Source organism: Equus quagga, chromosome 5, assembly GCF_021613505.1.
Source record: "Equus quagga isolate Etosha38 chromosome 5, UCLA_HA_Equagga_1.0, whole genome shotgun sequence".
NCBI lineage: Eukaryota > Metazoa > Chordata > Mammalia > Perissodactyla > Equidae > Equus > Equus quagga.
Window position 1 is genome coordinate 55869666 of NC_060271.1, and position 21071 is coordinate 55890736.

The window sequence follows — 21071 nt, forward strand, 5'->3', positions numbered from 1 at the left end:
GATCTACCGGCGTGCTTCCAACTGTGTTTCAGCATTTTTAAACCTCTAAAGTCCTGAATACATATGTGCACGCAAATGGGTATATACTTTTTGCTCCCAACTTCCCAACTCTACAAAGTACCAAACTTCACAAATTCAGGGTTGGAAGACTGTTTGTGAACTAACCTGTTCTCTTTCAACTCTTCTTTTTTCTTCTTCTGCCCGTCTCCTCTCTTCTTCTTCTTTACGCCTTCTCTCCAATTCCTCTAGACGCCTCTTCTCTTCTTGTTCTCGCCTTCGCTGTTCACGTTCCTGCTGCCGTCTAGCTTCACGCTCTCTCCTTTGTTGCTGCATAAGTACAGACATACAATCAGCAGGCATCTTCTGGCTACAGCTCTCACGACAGTCTGCCCACCAGTTTCAGGTAGATGCAAAGGAGGCAGAGTTCATGGACCCATCTCTACTGGCCAATTATTTCCACGGGGCCCCCGAGGCCCATAAAGACTAGCTTCCTCAAAAGTACTGGTCAAAGGTGCTGCATTTCTGTGACTCCTTACCAAGTTTAGTTTCATTCTGAGGTCAGTTATTCCCCATTCTTCATTGTACCACAGCAATTAGCAGACAGGGAATTCTTTATCCTTGGGTATCACTAACAGAGTTACCCAAGGCCCTTAAGACAGAAGAGAAAGGAATAAAGGAGAACAGAAATAGGGCAAAGAAAAGAGAGGGATAATTATCAACAGGAAAAAAAAGAAGCACACATCAAGAAAAGAGGAATTAACATCAACAAAAATAAAACATGCCATTATTATTACTATGAATATAAAAATCTGCCATTGAGCACATACTTATTATGTGTCTAGCACTGTGCTAAGTATTTGATATTCTTCATTCCATTTACTTTACCTAATATAATTCTCATAACAAGCCTAGGAAGTAGGTATTTCATTCCCACCCTACAGATGAAAAAACAGGTTCAGAAAAGTTAAATGACTTGCCAAGCGTCACTCAGCTGGCAAGCCCCCAGCTGGAAGGGCCCCTCTACCTCTAAAGCCTATACTATTAATCAGACACCATCCTGTATCCCAGCAACAGGTGCAAAAGATGATACTGAATCAGGAGACCTGCTCTGACAGCCTTTCCGAATCCAGGCTGCTCGATGTAACTCCACAACATAAAGCCGTGCAACACACTGGACACTCATCTGGCTGCTTGTCTCATCCAGTCCCAGACATCCGTCTGTCAATAAAGCACTCATGCAGTGCAGGGCATAAAATTAACCAGTTCTTCCCATGAATATGAAAAACACAGGCCTCTGAGACTGGCGCTGTCCAACGGAGCTCGCCCGCATGATAAAATGTTCCATCTCAGCACTGTTCAGAACAGTAGCCGTTAGACACATACTGCTGCTGAGCACCTGAGATGTGACCAGTATGACCGAGGCACTGAGTTTTTAATTTTATTTCATTGACGTTCATTTAAATTTAAATAGTCACACGTGGCTAGAGGGTCCTGTATTGGATGGCACAGCTCTGGGGAATACAACAGTCATCAAATTTCTCAAGATACAGGAAGCCGATACTATTACCGCAAAGTTTAATGTGACACTGAGATTATTAAACAAACAAGAAAGTTTGGGGTAAAGCTATTGGGATATTAGACACAAATATTTATAATGGGTATACAAAGTAGGTTATTTATTACAGTTTAAGTATTCCCTTCTGGGCCTTCCCCCCACTCTTGACTAACATTCAATCTGAAGGTAGACACTTAAAAACGGCTTCCTGGGAAACGTAAAGAAATGTCTCACATGCGGAATAACTGAGAGAAACGACTACTTGGTATCTGGTCTCTCTCAGCTGAGTGCTACATCACCATTATGCTCAATGACATTTTGAGCCAGTTTTGGATCCCACCTCCTGTCTTACTCCGTTTTTGTGTTTTCCCATTGTCTACCTTTAGAATTCAGTGCACAGTACTCATAAGTTTCCCACGGGATGGGGTCATAAAAAGAGCTGAGTTCCTGTCCTGATGTTTAGAAACTACAACTTAAACGGCCGAGGTCTCTTTATTAAATCCCAACACCAACACTGTCCCCATATGATGCACGTGCTGCCTGTCGCTTGCTGGCCTAATGTCTTTACACTTCTTTTTTTAAGTTTTAAGAAAAGAGAAAAATAAGACACTAGAGTCTGTTCAAAACCAAATCTAGGGAGAACAACTGAGAGCAACTGTCTGTGCACCAAAGGCCTGGAAAGCTGGGGCTTTCTGCGCTGATGCCACCGTCTTCCGCCATGGGTGGTGTGCGCCCAGGGCCAGGAGGGAGCGTGCACAGGCACCTGCCCTCCACCCTCGGAGGAAGGCGGCTTTTCCGTATAAAAACTAGCTACCGGGAAAGAAAACAAAGAAAACCACCTTCCCCACCCCCCCGGGCCTCCGTAACAACCTTACACAGAAACCTGAGAATCACACCCAAGCAGTGTTACTGGAGCCTTTCCTCTTCAAAGCAAAGTAAGCTCAGATCTTTTAGTTTGTATCTTTTGTTTTTTCTATACAGGAGCAAAAAGAACAGACTGGATTTCCCCAGTACATCACTTACAATAAGTGTACAATAGCTAAGAACATGACCATTTCTCTAACACTGGTAATAAAATCATTACATTTTGCAATTGGGAAACATAGGTTTCTTTGCTTTAAGTAGAAATTATTTAATTCCTTCAGCTATTCCTGACTAGCCACGTTTTCCAAAGGAAAACATCTTTTGAACTTTTTTGTTGAGTAAAAATACATTAAAAATAAGATAAAACAAAAAGCCTTCTGATACACCTGAAGCTGAAATGCCAAGTAGAGTCTCTCAGTCAATCAGTTTTAAAGCTTAAACCACAGGAGCGTTCTCCCTGAAGAGGTGACCACGGAAGCTTCTGTCCTGAGGGGCGAGCGTCGCTTCCTATTCCACCATTTTTACTGAGACACTCAGCGCCGCCTAACTTCTAAGGAACCACCACCAGTATCTCCAGAGAGGACTCTTTGCAATACCCTGGGAATCCTCCCAATACCCTGCCTGGGCTGAGGAGAGGGTGTAGGAAGAGGAGGTGGTGTTTGTAATGAGCGTGGCTGCCGGCCCTGTGGGGCCTAGTGAGGCGAGCACGCCCGCAGTCCCACGGACTGGTGTGCGGATTTCCACTTCACGCCCCTGTCTTCAGTACCTCTCCCTCCACACACTCAGTTGCGCCTGATCTCTCCACGTCTCCGTCTCTGCCTTAGCTTTGTCTAGGCCTCCACGTCGGCGCCTGCCGAGGAGGGGGCACAGCAGCCTGGCCGCACAGGAGGGGGGCTGAGTGCTGCACAGACACACCTTAGCCCCACTTGTTACCTCCCATTCCTGCCTCCCTTCCAGGACGGGCAGTACAGTCTTCACCCTTCATGCACTACCGAACTTCCACAAGTTGGTTTCCTTTCCTGTTCTCCCTGGCCTTGTTGTTTACACCATTTTTGTTTCTTCAGGCATTTCACTGGGATTTCTCAATGAAAGTGAGGTAAGCATCAAGTTGTTTGTGTTCAACTGTTTTCCAAAGTCAAAATAATTAAATTATTATGTAATTATTTAATTACAATAATTAAAAATTATTATAGTAAGTCATAAAATAACATGATTAAATAACATTAAGCAAACATCTCACTAACAGGCACCGGCTACCACTGAGGCCTCTGAAAGACGACTTCTCCTCCGTTTCCTGTGTAAGTACACGCTCCTGGTTACTTGATTGACACACAAAAAAGGACCATAAGCTCCTTGAGAGCAGGAATCATGCTTCACTCATCTTTTCCCCCCTGTAGTAAATATCACAATAAATCCCTTTTTTAGTTACATCTAAGCCTCACACCCAGCACATGACGTCCAAGCCAAAAGTGCTGTGATCTGATCTGATCTCCAAACAGCATTTAGAGTAACGAAAGACTAAAGAATCCACTCATGTCTCCAGGGCCTACACGGTCCAACCACATCACAAAGTCATCTCATCTCTGCAAGGTCACCTAGTAAGTACGGAAAGGCTCAACAGGAAGTCTTCCACTTGGATAGTGCCTCACACTTTACACAACACACTCTCTATGCCTCAGGACACAAGGCCCTTTACAGTCCTTTACGGTGACACTGGAACTCAAATGACAGATCTCAGGCCAAAGGTCCACTTAAGAATGGCATAAATCTCAAGAACAAGCCCTTTCTTCCTCGAGATACACCTAGGACTACAAATGTCTGATTCATCTACTTGAGAAATATCTATTAGGCACCATGGGCACACAAAGATGAGTTAGACACAGCCCCTCTCCCCCTATTCTTGTAGGTAAGATAAGTCATGTACTTTTATTTTTTTGAGGAAGATTAGCTCTGAGCTAACATTCGCTGCCAATGCTCCTCCCTTTTTTAATTTTTGCTGAGGAAGATTGGCCCTGAGCTAACATCCATGCCCATCTTCCTCTATTTTATATGTGGGACGCCTGCCACAGCATGGCTTAATGAGCGGTGTGTGTGTCCGCACCCAGGATCTGAACCTGTGAACCCCAGGCCACTGAAGGGGAGCACACGAACTTAACCACTGCACCACCAGGCTGGACCCCCAGTCATATACTTTTAAAAACTCCACAAGACAATGTGGAAAGTAGTAAGTTTACTAGAACTAGTCAACTAAGCAAGTCCTGGTTGGGAGACCAACAGCCAAGGCAAGAGCAAGGCAGTTACCAATCCCTCCTCCACATTATGCTCTAATACTTGAAATTGTAAACTGGACCAAGAACAAGAACTTAAGCTACCAACCATCAAAACCGCTACGGTCAGAACAGGCCCTCAATTGTGGGGGTGAGCTGGAGGAGTTAAAGAAAGCTCTTAGTAAACACATCTTAATAGATGATGAATGTGAAAAGCTGGCCTCCTGCAAGAGAACCTCAAAAGAAAATGGACAAAAATAAAACACATAGACCATCACCCATCAACTACGTCCCATCAGTCCCTACTGGATTAACCTTATGCCTGTGATTTCAAATCACGAAACCCAAGAGACTCTAACGAGTGTGCCTTTCCAGGCTCACCCTGCTAAGAATATAAACATGATATAATCCTTTGAAATGTTTGCAAACTAATGTCATCATTATTTCCTTAAATCATTCTTTCTTTAAAAACAAAGTCAAACAAATTGAAAACTGCATGATGCTGTAAAGTGATTTCCAAACCTGTCAAATTAAAAAGAGATTTCCTTATTACCTACATTTCTCCAAGCACGCCTGAGTAAACATGCACTTTTCCAACTACGCTTTAATTACCTTTAAGTTCCCTTTCTAGTTTGGTACTTAAAAGCAGTGCTTTCATCTCACAATTCTAGAAACTTTTCTAAACAGGTCATACTGAGAATAGTGAGGTCCATTTAAACACACTCCACTGGGCTTACTGGTGTTAGTAGAAACTGACTTTAATAAAGCAGTCTGTTCCTCACATTCAGCTCTTTCCAAGAACTTCCGAGGCCACGTTACTGCACACACACCACTGACTCGAGTGTTTTAAGTGCAAGTTCAGATGAAGCCTTAGTAGACAAACTGTTTGCTTCTCCCCAAAGACAGCTCTTCCTCATCTTTAGGTAAGAAATAACGTTGAATAAAATTCTTACAAAATCTTAACTATAAGTACAACCAGATACTACACTGGGATGCCAAAAGAATGTTTAAGACCTTAGGAGTTCCGCAAGACAAGACAGCTACCCTCTGCAAAGCAATGGAGCTGCCGACTTCACAGAAGCCAGGCCCGGCCGCAGGGGTCCTCGCCACCCTGACGCCATCATCACCGCATGCACTACGTTGCAACTATAAGAAGGCAGCACTGTGCTAACATGTACTCTTGATGATAGATACTAGTATCTGCCAAACAAAGGCCTTTGTGTAGGCAAAGAAGTGTGAGGAAACGGTTCCCATTTCTTTAAAATGCATGGGAACATGCTGGGGTGAAGGAGTTCACTGTGTCTTCCTTCTAAGATCTCAGAGCCAAGAAATCCACAACAAACACATGTACGGTTTACTAATTTTTTTCTTAGAAACTTCTGTTTTCTTAGTGTTACAATTTAGCTTCAGTACCAATCCAGGTTCACACAGAAAATAGTTCTTCTCTTGCTTTCCTTTGTTTGCAATTTCTTCCACTCACCTCTCTAAACTTTTAGTCACTATGGAATTTGTAGAAATGAAAGAAATGAATGTAACCATGTGCCTTCTTGGTGAGAAAAGGCAAAGAAAAGACACCACTGGGGAGCACGCTAACAAGAGTGGGGACACACTCACTCAAAGGAAGCAGAAGCCCAAACCACAAAGTGGCAAGTGCAACTCCAGGGCTAAAAACTCTGAAAGGAGAGATGGTAAAGTAGGAGATTATTTTTAAAAACCTTCAGGAAGATTCTGAGATGGGGATGCCTTGAACATCCTATCAGAAGTCTCCAAGAACAGAGAGGGAGAGCCAGGGACTAGCCTGGAAGTGAAGTCCGTGACTGGATCTGAGGGCAAGTGTCTAAGTCTACTGAGCACAAGCACCACAGTCATCTTTGCAAAAGGGGAGACTGGGAGGAGAGGGGAAGGGTTCTTCCTTTTCCTTTTTTAAGAAAAGGTTAAGTTCTAACCTTAAAAGAAAAGTTTAATTTTGACTCCTATCTATAGTAAAAAGATCATTTTCGCATGGTTTAAAAAACAAGAATGTGAGGGGCTGGCCCACGGCATAGCAGTTAAATTCATGTGCTCTGCTTTGGCAGCCCAGAGTTTGCAGGTTCAGATCCCGGGCATAGACCTACTGCTCATCAAGCCATGCTGCAGTGGCATCCCACATAAAGTAGAGGAAGTTTGGCACAGATGTTAGCTCAGTGACAATCTTCCTTAAGCAAAAAGAGGAGGACTGGCAACAGATGTTATCTCAGGACCAGTCTTCCTCACCAAAAAAAGAAGAAGAAGAATGTGCTGTTGTTATGATGGCACTTTAGGCTTGCCAAAAACAAATCTTCACTAAGAAATTCTCTCTTCTTTTGAAGTTTACTAAAGTAGCACACCAAACCACAGACAAATATATCTTGTTTTTACCAATAATTTGACAGTACCCATGAGGTCAAAATGAAGAAGTACCGACTAGGAGACAGGAAACTTAGTTAAATATGTAACACGTCCAAAAACATATCCAGAGTACACCAACTAACATAGTAATCAACTTAGATTACATGTCATTCAATATTTTTATTAAACTTAGATGAAGAACGAGAAGACACGCTAATCAAATACGTGGATGTCACGGGAGCAGGGAAAACAGTTAATAGGTACCAAATCAAGATTCAATGAAAACAGAACACAAAACCAGGAGGATAAAGTGACAACACAATTAAATTTGGGGGGGGGGGGGGGGAAAAAAAAATGAAGAATGAGTAAGAACAGAATGGGTGAAAAAGCTGTCTTGTGTACAATTTCATTGAAAAAAATTAGTGAGAGGCAAAGTTCTACACGAGCCCAAGGTGTGAGGAGGCATCTATAATACAGTGACGGTCAAACTTCCGACGCGGGGAGATCGCTATCCTACACGGTTCTGAACCTGGATGCCTCCCTCAGAGCAAGCTGAGAAAACGTGGAGCGAGTCGAGGAGAGAGAGACTGAGGGGCACACTCAGACGTCTGAAGAGCCATGAGGGCAGGCGGAGGAGATGAAATGACCGGTAAGAACTTGGGCTGCATGGGCTCAGCATTCTTCCCTTTTTGTCCTGGGAGCGTCCAGAAGAAACAAGGAAAATGGAAAAAACAAACATAAACCTCATTTTCAGCAAAACTGGGAGAAAGATTCGAAAATACCTTCAAGGACTTTCAAGATCTCCAGTTCACACAGGAGACAAGGAGGAGGAAGCAGAGAAAAACAAAGGAGAGAGATCCGAGCAGCAGCAAATTCCAAAGAGCACGAAAGGCAGGGGGGAGTGTCCACACACAGACTGCTCTTAAAGACAAGGACCTTCAGGAACAGCGTTCAGAAACAGGAGCGGGGTGGCAGGAGGAGTCCCGAGCCCCCGGGCCTGGTGGTGGCAGTTGCAAAGAAAGGAATATCTGCACCATGTCTCCCACAACCTTGACTTTTGGACTATTTTTTTTGCCAATTGTTATCTCCTTTCAGCTTTAACTGTCATTCATCTTAGGAGCGAGGCTGACCATCTTTATCTACTTCGTCTGTTAATAACAAAAGGAATGCTGTTCCCCGAACAGTTCTGACTGAATCTGTAATGGCAATAGAGGGTACAAACCACTCATGGCTCAAATACTCCCCAGCGACCTTCTGGGAGCCAGAGTGCAAACAACGCCCAATTACCCAGGCTAGTAAAAAGGAGCAGATCATGAAGAATCCAGATCAGTGGATTCTACTCATGCAAACGTTCCCCGTTTCAGTACCCAGCTCCATCTTTCCTGATGAAGAGGTTCAAAGAAGTGACTCTGGGTTTGAACTTTTACTGAGAAGCTGAAATTAAAAGGCTAATTGAATCAAGGGAAGTGAAAGTTCTCATTTAGCAGGCATCCCTAATTCTCTTGCCTCTACTTAGCTAATGAAACAAAATGGCTTTAAAACTTCAGTTCCTCACCTAGAGCCATTCACTTTGCAATTCTCACTCCCTACTGGGTACAGACAGGAAAATGGACGCTCACCTCACTGCCACTTGGCCTGAAAGCAGTTTCCATGGCCTGTGTTACAAATGAGCTCTAGCTGACCTGGTCCTTGGCACTTCCAAGTTATAAACCACCAAACCAACCTGTACTACATGCTTAAGGAAAGTAGAACCCAGGGCTAGAAGGACAATGGAGAATACTGCATAAAGAAACAACCAGAAACAGCCAAAGCCTCAGAACTTAAGCATTCTCATTAAGTCCAAATGGCCAACATGCAACTGGAACAAACCTCAGTACCCACTCGGGGTTCCAGTCATGTTCAAAGAGCACTGAGAACAGTCTTAAAAACAGCACAAAAAGAGTTTGCAAATAAACCGCAAAAAGAGTTCCATGAACAGCAGTGCTGTCCCTACAGAGGAGGGTGATGCTTTCCTCCACGAGTCCTGGCTGAATGTTTCTAGTCTCCTTAGTTAGACAGGGACTGGTTTTCTAAACTAGGGGCAAACTAGAGTTTTCAAAATTTAGACTACAAACACACAAAACGACACAAAGATTCCCCCCATGATGTGCTCTTAAGTAACTTGGGTGCCAGCGCGTGTTGTTGTTTAAATTAAACTCTACTGTACAGTATCAGTCCAGGGCTTTGTGAGTGCTCTGGGTTCCTTTTCTGGCCAGAAAGACAAAGGTGAAACGATAAGGTGCATGAATTAAGTGAAATGGAAACTATTATAAATGAAAAATTTGGAGCTGTGAAATACATAGCAAAAGGCAATCAGAAAAGACAATTAGCAGACTCTTTTGAATCCCAAGTAAAATACAGGGAGATAATGTTTCTGTGAAGTAAAAATGAAAAGCTGTGCGTTTGCACAGTATCAACATTGACATTATTGATGAGGTCAATGAGCAGGCAGCACAAAACCCATTTCCCCCCACAGGACCTAACTAAGCCCACACCAACAACTAGATTCCAGAACAGCATTTGTTCTGCGCCCAAGATACTTCTTTTCTTCATCCCTTACTCTTAAGTGTACCTAAAGTTAAGGCATTTATAAAAAATATCTGAAGTTAAGGCACTTGTAGAAAAACGTTTTTCCTGTGAAAATTTTGAAGTTTCAGAAAAATAGGTACACATCAACTTGAACCTACAGGCCACGAGTGGAAAAGCAATCAGGCCAAGTCTGCACCGGCCAACCCGACCCGCAGTGGGACCGGCCCTCGCAGGCCAGGAGGAGGCCGTCTTTGGGGCCCTGCCGCTCCTCAGCTAACACAACGTGAGGACGAGGAACTGGGGGGCAGGTCCTTAAAGTTTTTACAAGCAAAGAAAACCTTTCTAAGACCTCCAGGAAGGTGAAGGCTTGCCAGTCCGAGAGCACCCGCTTTCCCTCAGAAGCTACTTGAAGAGCTGCGCCGGGGGAGGGTGTTACCTCAGGAGGATACTGAGAATGTTCCTCTGAGGGTCCAGCCACCAATGTGAATAAAGAAGAGAAAACCAACTTGGACATGGTCCTTTTTACCTCTTCTAGCCGCCGCCTCTGTTCCTTCTGCTGCTCGATCCGTTTCTGCCTCTCGGCCAGCAGCTGCCTTTTGTATTCTTCCTGCTCGCGGAGCTGCTGCTCCTGCAGGAGCTGTTGTCTCCGAAGAGCCTCCGAACGTTCCTTGTTCTCCTGCTGCAGTCTCAAGAAATCCCGCCGCAGAGTCGATTCACCAGGCACGTTGACAATGGAACTGTGGGAGAAAGGGGGCTTTCAGGGCGCGTCAGGTCCCCTAACTGAGACGGCAGCCCCAGCTCGCCACTCCATGTCCACAGTCACTCTCCTACCGAGTGCGCCCACTCGGGGATTCAGCTAATAATCCGCGGGAATAACTACATTTACAAATTAACAGTACTGTATCTTCTTTTATCCACTTCATAAATATCTTCAAAGTCTGTCCTGGATGTCTGCTGGACAAGACATCTCTACTTAGGATTCGCACATCAACTCAAACTGTCAAACGAGAAGCTGAAATCACCGTCTCCCACGTCATTAGTCCCTCTCTGATCACTGATTTCCTATCAGTAAAAGCACCATCATGTTCCCGGCCTGCCAGGACAGAAAGCTCAGAGCAATCTTCAGGACTCACCGTTCCTTCCTCTTCATCTGGTCTGCCAGTCTTGTCATGTATTCCCTCCTACTTTACTTTCAGGGTCAGCAGCTGAGCCCACGTGGGCCCCACGCATTAGCCACTGCACGCTCGTTAAACAGCATCATTCCTAGCTGCTCCCCCTGCTGAGTCACTTCTCCACTTCCAAGAACACCCAGAGTAAGGTGGGAAATAAATCTCCTTAAATCGCCTCTGTCATTATACCACGCTCCTACCCAAAAACAACTACATGGCTCATGAAACCAGTTCAAATTACTCTAAAATTTTTAGTCTCAAAGGGATTCAAATTTTCTCCTATGCAAGAAGAAACAGGTATTATAGTTTTTTCAATAAATTCTCATCTCTTGACATGCTGTCTTCAAACTCCCATTCTCTGCACATGGGTCCCCACAGGCCTTTCCCTACTCCCCTCCCTCTCCTGTTCAGTCAGTTACGTGGAGCTGCAGCATGAACGACGGCAGGCAAGGCCGTCAGCAAAATTTTAAATTCCTCTATCCCCTGACTAATTAGTTACCATGAGGTTCACACTACCAAATCTTCAACCTTCCACTTCACTGTACCTCGGGGAGTCAGAGATAACCAAAACATAGACTACAAAATGGGGCTGGCCCCGTGGCCGATTGGTTAAGTTCGCATGCTCTGCTTCAGCGGCCCAGGGTTTGGTGGGCCCGGACCCTGGGGACGGACATGGCACCGCTCATCACGCCACATTGAGGCGGCATCCCACATGGCACAACCAGAGGCACTCATAACTAGAATATACAACTATGTACTGGGGGGCTTTGGGGAGAAGAAAAGAAGAAGAAAAAGATTGGCAATAGTTGTTAGCTCAGGTGCCAATCTTAAAAAAAAAAAAAGACTATAAAATGGATCAGGACAGAATATACCCTAATAGAGGAAATGAAAGGCTGGAAACCACACTTGTGGGAAAACCAAAACAAACAAACACGTTTTGGGTAGCACTGAAATGTTTTTCAATGGAGGCCCCACTGGCCGATGAGCAGGCCTGTTCTATATACCACAAGACATTAACCATCCATGCTTCCTGGAGCAACAAATGCCAGCGGCAAGCTCCCCATCCCCAGGAAACAACCAAACAACTGTGGGAGGCGAAACAATGCAATCCTGGTAAAGAACCGCTGGGAAAGGGGATCCACAGGGGGAAAATGTTTATAGGAATCTTTCAAAGAAAAAAAGAATGCAAGATATTAAGGCACTTTCGAAATAATTTAAGCTTCCTTCATACTACACAAGGATCTCCTGAAACCCTGGCATCAACAGGAAACTTCATAAAGAGGGAGCTGACCAGTGGCTTTCCCATTACCTTGGCTCTCCCTCCTGTTCAGGCACTTCCTCCTCTTCTTCCTCACTCCCACTGTACTCATATTCCGTTTCATCTATAAAGAAAAGGACAAGATGAATGGGACAGCTCACAAATCATGACACGTGCATGTACAGGCAAACATCTCCAAGCGCATTACAGCAGAAACTAAACAATACGTTCCTTGTGAAAATAACACACGTACAGAGGACTTGGGGGAAGGAGGAGTGTGACAGCAAATTCCCACAGTGAATGGTGGCAATGTCCTGGGCTGGGCTCACTCTCCATGGAAGAGCAGATTCCACTGCATTCAAGACAATTCCTTACGGGATGAACTGCTAACGGGGTGCAGGGCTGTGAGAGGGGCTCCAGAGTCCTTGACACACAAAAGCGGCCCAAGGGCGTAAGCAAATTCAGAAAGTCACCTCGGTGCCAAAATTCAAAAGAAAGAGATTTAACTGCCCCAACTAGCTAAGGCAACGGAAAGAATTTTTTTTTCTGCTTTATCTCCCCAACCACCCCCTGTACATAGATGTATATCTTAGTTGCAGGTCCTTCTAGTTGTGGGATCAACTGAAAGAATTTATTTGGTTATTTTTAGCACTCGGGGATCCACAGAGTGGAGTAGAGAGAAAAGTCCGCTGGACTGACAAAAAGTGAAACATTAGGTAGGTACTTAGAGCAGAAAAAACAAAATCAAATGTTCCCACAAATTATAAAGGTGAAGCCAGGGAAAAACTGATGAAACCACACAGCAAGAGACAAAAGTTGCTCTACTTAGACCAGACTAAGCAAAAGTCTCAACATGAATAACTTTTCTTCACTTCAACAGGTTTTATACCATTTTCCCAAAAGTAACAGTCCATTTTGTTAAGCCCGGCACTTTAACGTCAGCACCTGACTTTCAGTAAGCAATTTCACTCCAGAGAGCAATCAAAAGTAGAAAGTTTGAAGAAGACATTTCTAAAACAAAGTCTATTCACAAATAAAAATACATTTCTAACATTTTGCAGAGATATATAAATTGAAAACCAGTTTACCAGTAAGAAAAACAGGTCTGAGAACTTAAAATATGGTTCAGGACAAATTCATCACAACCTCTCTCCCCCTCCCCCATATATATACACATATATATGTGACTTTAGTTCTTTTCTAGGCTAGACAATCAAAACTCTAATTTTAAAGATCATATAGATACATGCTGGCTTCCAAGGGAAACTGCAAACTGAATAATCTTTGGAATCTTTTAAACAGGTACTCTGCTACATTTAAAATATCGTACTGTGAACTACTAGCTATTGACGAGAGGCTGAAGGTATGGGGAAAGTGGATGTAAGGAGGAAAAAAAGACAGCACTGTGACTTGTAGATAAGAGAAACGAAGGTCAAGTGCTCCACTGTTATCATCTGCACAAGGTGGAGGATGAGGAATATGTGAGGCGCTCCAGGTTAACCACCGAGGAAACGCCTGGCGCAGTGCAGATGTCCCATGACTGCTGGCTACTATTAGCAAAGTAATGGGGAAATGATCCAATGTACAAATAGCTTTTTTTAAAAAAATAAAAAAGGTCTCATTTCACTTTCAAACTTTAGCACACTTCGTTACAACTGCATAGCTTAACATACAAAACTTAATTACTTTGATGACGGAATATATCAGAGGGCAAAGGATTTATTGTAAACACCAGCGATGATTTAACTCAGAGTACCAAAGTCGTGTTAAGACTCAAATAAACATGTGAAAAGCTCAGTATAGGTCTCCAAAGATGACTGACTTTTACTGCCTTGAACTTACTCTTCTTAGCTGCTTCTTTGTCTCTGAAATTTCATTGTCAAAAAAATTCACTAATGGGATGGCAGTTAGCCAAATCTTGTTCTGTAAAGTTACTGTAAGAAGTCACAAAACAGAAAGATCAATGTGAGCTGGAGAAGCAGCTTTAGCGAGGACAGTGATGAACCTTGCTGGACAGAAGGAAACAGAGGGCACTCCAGGCAGGCGAATGCGGAACATGTAAAGACATGAAACCAATACTGGGAACAGAAAGGAACCCGAAGTGACTCTCCTCAGAGCACATCCATGTGGAGCAGTCGGCTCACGCGCATGGCCCAGGCCGGACCACAGCACCTGCAGCAGCAGTGAGTGCTAAGAAAGCCCGGGGCTCTGGAGCAGGAGAGTAACACGACGCACATGCTAATGACAATGTTCACAGCTGGTGCTCGATAAACCCAGAGTGACACATACAAACACAACGTCCACCATGAAGTAAAAAGCGTAGCGACAAAGATGTCTCCAGAAGAGGACAGGAAAAACGTCCCACCACGCTGACCGGCCGTGGTGCCTGTCTAACAGCGTCAGCTTGGTGACATACCACACAGCTCAGGTGAGCTCCGCCCGGAGCCAGGCTGGAGCCTGTGCACAGCAGACACACTACTCCAGCACTGGCCAGACGGGCACAAGCCCATGGCTGGGAAAGGAGTAACCTATTCCACTTGGCAAAAACCTAAAAAAAATATTATTTGAAGATGAAAATAAAAACCGGTTTAATACCTTTCTCTCCTCTCTTCTTTCTGGTCCGGTCTATATGGTCCTTAAGCTGGATTCTAACTTGCCTTTCGTTTGGCTGATCCCTTATAAAAGGATGTTTCAAAAGCTGCTCTGTGGAGGGCCGCTGCATGTAATTCTTCACCAGGCACCCTTCTATAAAACTAAAAAATTTCTTTGACCTATAAGAGGAAGCAAAAAAAGATCATCAAATTTCTACCACAAAGAGCAAAGCTCTAAAATATCAGTAACTTATAAGCCTACAAACAAAGAAGAGCTTCAGAATTCACTGTGAACATTCTAAAAGGCATAGGAATATGCTAAGGAACATAAATAGGAACTCAGGGCCACTGGGGATCAGAAGCATTACTTAAACACGGTTTACGAGTCATAGCACATCGCTGACAACATACCACAAATAGAGAGCTAGGAAGGGACGAGATCTAAATGAATTGGGTTTAAATCTAATATTGCTTATTAATCATTTAATCATGAGGTGGAGGAAGCAAGAGGATTGAGGGAGGTTTCTCCTAAAACAAGGGCAGACAGAGGACAGATGACTGGAACCTAGGAGACAAGGACAGACAAAGAGATAAGGAGCCAGTCAGCGACCAAACGCCAGGGGCTCTTGAACCTGTTAACATGACATTTCAATCAGAGATCACACTGGTTTAGCTATCAGTTCTCCAGGCTTAATGTACAGGGGTAGAAATTACAGTTTGGAGAGGGGCATGACTCGGTCACCAACATTTACCCTGCGAGGCTCTTTCACTCTCGCCTGTTCCTCCATGCCCGGTCCATGACGATCGATCTCTAGCTTTAGCCGAGACACTCTTACCCACTCAATACGGTAGTATCTTGAGTCTCGGCTCAGGAATCGTCTCTTTTGCTAAGCCTTTCCTGGCAACACTCCACCACCACGTGCCCCCAACTAGGAGCCCTTCTCCTGGGGTTGTCTGCATTTAGCAGACTGTACACTCCATGTTTCTGTCCCCCCTGCTCGTTTGAAATGGTACAGGTTCCTACTTTTCAATTTGTCAGCAATGCCCAACACTAAGCATGGCAGACAACAATAGGAATGTAATAAATTTTTGTTGAATGAATGAGTTATTCAGTCTTTAAAAATGTGATGTAGAAAATTAGTTCAGTTTTTTCCAATTACTTCACTGCTTTTAAGAACGATTTCTATAGTCTTCTATTTCCATTCAAACTTACTATTTTTTCAATTCAACAAATATTTATGTATCAATGATTTACATTCGTTTATGCTAGGCTCTATAAGAAACAGACATAGGAAATAAAGTGGAGGAAATTTATGTACACACAATAGCAGATGTATAATCAAACTCAGGAAGGAAAAAGAACAACTGTTAACAGTAGGTGAGACAGCAAGAAAAAGTAGGTTGATGGGAGAGAGAAGACATCATTCCAGAGTGAAAGGACAAACATGAACAAAGGTAGGAAAGTATCAGGGAAGGATGAATTGTTTACTAATGCTAGCACAACAAGTAGAAAAGAATGGAAGACTCAGTCAGGGTTAGCTCTGAGAAGGGCATCAGAGTCACTCAAAGAAGCTGTTCCTGTATTCTGTGGTTAGTGAGGAACGTGGCGGACTCTACACACAGCTGTAGTTGAATGCTCTAACACACAGATTCCCAAACCCCACTGCCCACAAGGATCATTTTGGGAGCTTATTAAAAATACAAATACCTGGATCACTCTTCAGACCTAACAAGCCAGAAACTGAGGTTGGGGCCCTAAATTAAAAGATTCCAAAGGGATTCTCATGTACCATGACTACAGATGAACATTTGGGAATCAATGATCTACATATATTCTTTTAAAAAGTTCTGCTGGAAGAGAGTTCACTGATCATCTTTTGAAAGCCACTTCTCCAAAAACAGTAGTAGAAATTTACACCTGGTGGACAGGAAGACAGCAATCACAAAGGAAGAAGAACTATGCATTCATCTTGTTCCTTGAGAATACTTTGGTAAAACGGGAATAATGCTGTAAACAGATGAAAATGCATCTAATCAAGTTTAGTGAGACAAAGTTTGGTGTATTGTCATCTGCATCTGTCTCTCTGCATCACTGTGCTATGCACAGAGTGCTTAATCCAAAACCTCGAGTAGTGGACAGAATAATTGGAGTGGGCCAGTTGTAAATTCTGAGGTACCCTGAAGAATAAAGCATAAACCCCCTTTAATAAACTCCAACAGGAATAATGGAGTATTGTTCAGCATAATTCAAAGTGTTACCCAAGGCCCACAGTTACTCCTTGGTGATGTCCATTATATGCATTTGGTTCCCTAGGGTTGGCCACCCATGGATGCCCAGAGTTTTATGTGTTAATACAGAAGACCAACTGGGGCTAAAAGCTTAGCAACTGTACAGCTTTATAGAACCTCTCCAAGAAATGCTAAGTGGTATTAGACAACCTCAGTTCTCTAGAGTTGAATGTGGTTAAAGACACTATAAAAAAGAATGAGAAAAATCTTACCAGCGGACAAAGGTGGAGAAAGGACGATGAAACGTGTTAGGGGAAAGGGAGAGGGAGAAACAGGGAAGAGTATGAAAGAAACTCTAGTGAAAATTTGTGTGAGCATGTATATACCCGTAGACGGGGGAAGAAAACTGAAGAACATCAGAAGATGAGCAACCAAGAAGAAAAGAGTAGATACAACAGCTAAAACACGAAATCCAGATAGAAGGCTTAAAATTGAGATCTTCTGCGTATTTCAAAATTAGAGCCAAGAACCTAAAAGGAGACAACATTAATCGGAAAACTAGTGAGAACAGTTTCAGAATGGGAAAAAAAACCCACAGTACGTAGACATTAATAAGACAGATGAGCCCAGGGAAATAGGAACAGAAAAAGGAGCAAGGGCCCCCATCCATGAGGAGACTGGGTGCAAACAAGAACAGATAGAAAAGGACTCAGAAAAAAGTTCAAGAGGGAACAAGTGGGCAAAATTCTCAGGCAAAAAACAAAGCACTGCCCTCTAAAGATTTTAAAACTAAACCACACCAGCATTTCCCACACTGCTGCAATGCTTGAGGCTTTGGACAGTGACGGTTATCATCATCTCCCTCTTTGGACAGTGACGGTTATCATCATCTCCCTCCATGGATATCATTTTTTTTAATTTTTTTTTAGGAAGATTAGCCCTGAGCTAACATCCACCGCCAATCCTCCTCTTTTGCTGAGGAAGACTGGTCCTGAGCTAACATCCATGCCCATCTTCCTCTACTTTATATGTGGGACGGCTGCAACAGAATGGCTTGCCAAGTGGTGCCATGTCCGCACCCGGGATCCAAACCAGTGAACCCCGGGCCACCAAAGCGGAACGTGTACACTTAACCGCTGTGCCACCGGGCCGGCCCCCGTGAATGTCAGTTTTTGTTTAGCAAATCTATGAGGGCTGCAGGAAGAAGGGAAGGTGGCAGCCCAGAGAGGACCATTCCTTTAATGTGTTCTTCTGGAATGAAAAGGGGTAAGTCTGACTTCAATATTTTGCAGTAATTACAGTAAATGCCTCCATTAATTTTAAAATCCTATTTCACCTGAGGAACTGGAAGTAAATACAGCTTTGCTTTTTTAAGGTGAAAATGTTTAGAAATACATTACACATAAAAGTGTGTTTAGATATTCAAATGGAACTTTTTTCTTTAACCATGTTATGGTGTTTCATATGGTCACTTGTCACTATTTTGTAATTCAAAGAGAATTATCAAGAAAAAAACATTAAAAAAAATCAATACACTTTTTCACTGGTGTTTTGGGGCACTGGCTCTTGTGTTCTTCTGGAGTTAGAATGGCCAGAATTTTGTCTCAGAGTAAAACTAAAAAGAAACAATTAAAAAAAAAAAAGGAAAACAACAACAACAAAAAAAACCATACATGCTTACCATTTTTTTGACTTCAGCCGGGGAGGAGGGTTTCTGGGAATGAGAAACAGTGCTCTCATTGGATGCATGTCACAGAGAGCTGGGGAGAGGAGACGGGCGGATCAGTATGGCACTTATGTTACTCATGCTCCATTTCTAGGGCTCACTCATAATATCCAACGCTCTGCCCAGCATCTGACTGCTGTGCCGTATCATGTCAAGCAGTTTAGACATCTAGTTACGAATCCTAGGGCATACTTTGAATTTCCCATTTAGCAAAACATAAGGAGGATGAGAGCAACAAGAAGAATACACAATTTCAAATAGACATTGAAAAGTTCTCATAAATCAAAGATAAATACTGATTCAAAGCCTTTAAAGGAGTTAACAGCTTAAGTTTCTAAACCATCGATAAGATTACAATGAAGATCATTTTATTTTCAGAGGGTTGTAGTGGGGATTATATTAGACCCGACCTGTAACGGCCTTCCCACTATGCCTGGAACACTGTGCACGCACAGGCTGGCCCTCCAGCAATGTTAATTGTTCACTGTTATAGCTAGTACTACTAGGAAAGAGCAAAAATGTGAGAGTAAAGTGGAACTGTTTAATTCTGTGCAATTACTGTTTATATTCCTATCACTTGCCCAATAAAGACATGTTGGGTGCACACGTACACATTAGTATGTCACAACAGGCAATGTGCATTTTCATGTGTTTGTTTACCTTCTCGAGAATCTTACAAGGCAGCTGGGAAATGGGGGCCCAAGAAGACAATGCTATTCCCATTGTGAAAGAAAGCTGAGACAAAGTATCAGGCAGTACTTCCCTGTCTCAGTTCCTCAGGGGAAACACGCGGGAACATAGGTGTTCAAGACAGACATCCATTTCTGCATTTCAAACTAATTTTTAGCTGTTGGTAATTTTTTTCATTCATTCAACAAATATTTATTGAGCAGTAACTATGCACCAGACAGTTATACATTCTTTGTGGGTTTTTTTTAGGAGGACCAGCAGAAAACGCTGCTTTTTTCCTTTGTTCTCTGCAATTCTACCCCTGTCCCTGATCAAAAATCGACTGTATGAAGTTGCCATTGATTTAATCCAAAGAAGTGAAATTTCATAGGTAACACACACAAAAATTATTATACAAATAAAAAGTTACACCTCTATATGTGAAGTCAAACACAGGTAAAATTAAAATTTCAAAGTTGAGGACCACTTTCACTGAATATTAAGTTTAAATTGTAAAAATAAAAATTACTGCCTCTTACGTGATGTCAGCCTAATTTCAGGACACATATCTGAACACAACTTAAATAAAAGATAATGTGCCTATTGACCTCATTGAGAGCTCTAAAAGGAATAGTGGATGCCAAGAATTCCTTTTATATCTAAAATGTCACTGTATTTATGATTCCTTCATCTAAATGCCCCACCAGGAATGGCTGTATGTATGAAACTGTTCTTTTTGAAGCCTTGAAACTAGGCATAAGGTACATATAATAACTGGGCTAAAAAGGAAAAAATGTTACTTACGGGGAGCACCTTCTGCCATCTCAATGGCCGTAATGCCACAAGACCAAAGGTCACTCTGCAAAAATAAAACAGTATGTTACGAGTACTGTATTAGCTATAAAACCACTAACTTACCATTGCTGGTTATTCATGCAAATGATATAAAAGTGTTCTTTGTTGTATAAACTGAAAGGAAGTTTGCAGGATATTAAAAGCACAAACACATTTCTAAGAATGCATTCCAAACAAATGAATGCATAATAAAATAAAGATAAAATTGATTTGTTCACTAGAACCTTTCACTCACATCTATGAACGAACTGGAAACGGTCCACGTAAAAGCTTCTCTCTGTCTACCGCATGCTCCGCTCTTCAATGTGCTTCTCCATTTCTTTACAAATAGTCAACAATTTAGACGCCTGGCTCAGATTTATATTCATTTATATGTTCACTTCTCCAATTTAATTGTTAAAAGTTGAAAGGCTTAGAAAGTACCCTTTATAGAAGGTCCACAAGTGAACTGCTCCAACCTAGCCTAGTCCACAACTCTGAATCACGCTGCTGAGCCTCCGCACTCTCCCCTGGAACTTAATCAGGGGCGAGCAATACAAGAAGGGGCAAGGGATAAGCAAAGTGCACGGACTCTTTCCTTTCTGATTCCCCTGAAATATGAATTTTAAAATTTGAATTTTAACTTACAGCCCACTCAAATATAAGTTCCACAAGGGCAGGCATTTTTGTCTCTTTTATTCACCTTTGAATCTCTGGAATTGTGATTAGCATGTGGTAGGCACTCAATAAACATTGGCTGATGAACAAATAAATACTTATCACCCATTTCTTAAAATCCAAACAAGATTTTTTTGAAAGCAGATAATGGATGGTTATTGTCATTAGCATTCTTTTGTTTATATGCTATCCTAATGAAGGAATTAAAATTGCTCAGTTTAAGGGTTTTCTAAATAACCTATAAGTATTTTACAGAGTTCAAACGCATGTTTGATTATTAGAATAAGGATAAGCCC

General features: G+C 42.7%; 1 protein-coding gene across 49 annotated transcripts in view; it reads right to left on the minus strand.

Moving 5' to 3' along the window:
• MAP4K4 (mitogen-activated protein kinase kinase kinase kinase 4) overlaps positions 1-21071 on the minus strand; it is a 102212-nt gene that overhangs the window by 40440 nt on the left and 40701 nt on the right. For all 49 annotated transcript variants that reach the window (XM_046662464.1, XM_046662458.1, XM_046662466.1 and 46 more), the window contains exons 6-11: positions 20068-20122; positions 18550-18628; positions 14644-14819; positions 12100-12172; positions 10148-10358; positions 166-327 (exon numbers count right to left, since the gene is read on the minus strand). In XM_046662464.1, the coding sequence (XP_046518420.1) occupies positions 166-327; positions 10148-10358; positions 12100-12172; positions 14644-14819; positions 18550-18628; positions 20068-20122 (756 nt within the window). The remainder of the gene's footprint in view (positions 1-165; positions 328-10147; positions 10359-12099; positions 12173-14643; positions 14820-18549; positions 18629-20067; positions 20123-21071) is intronic.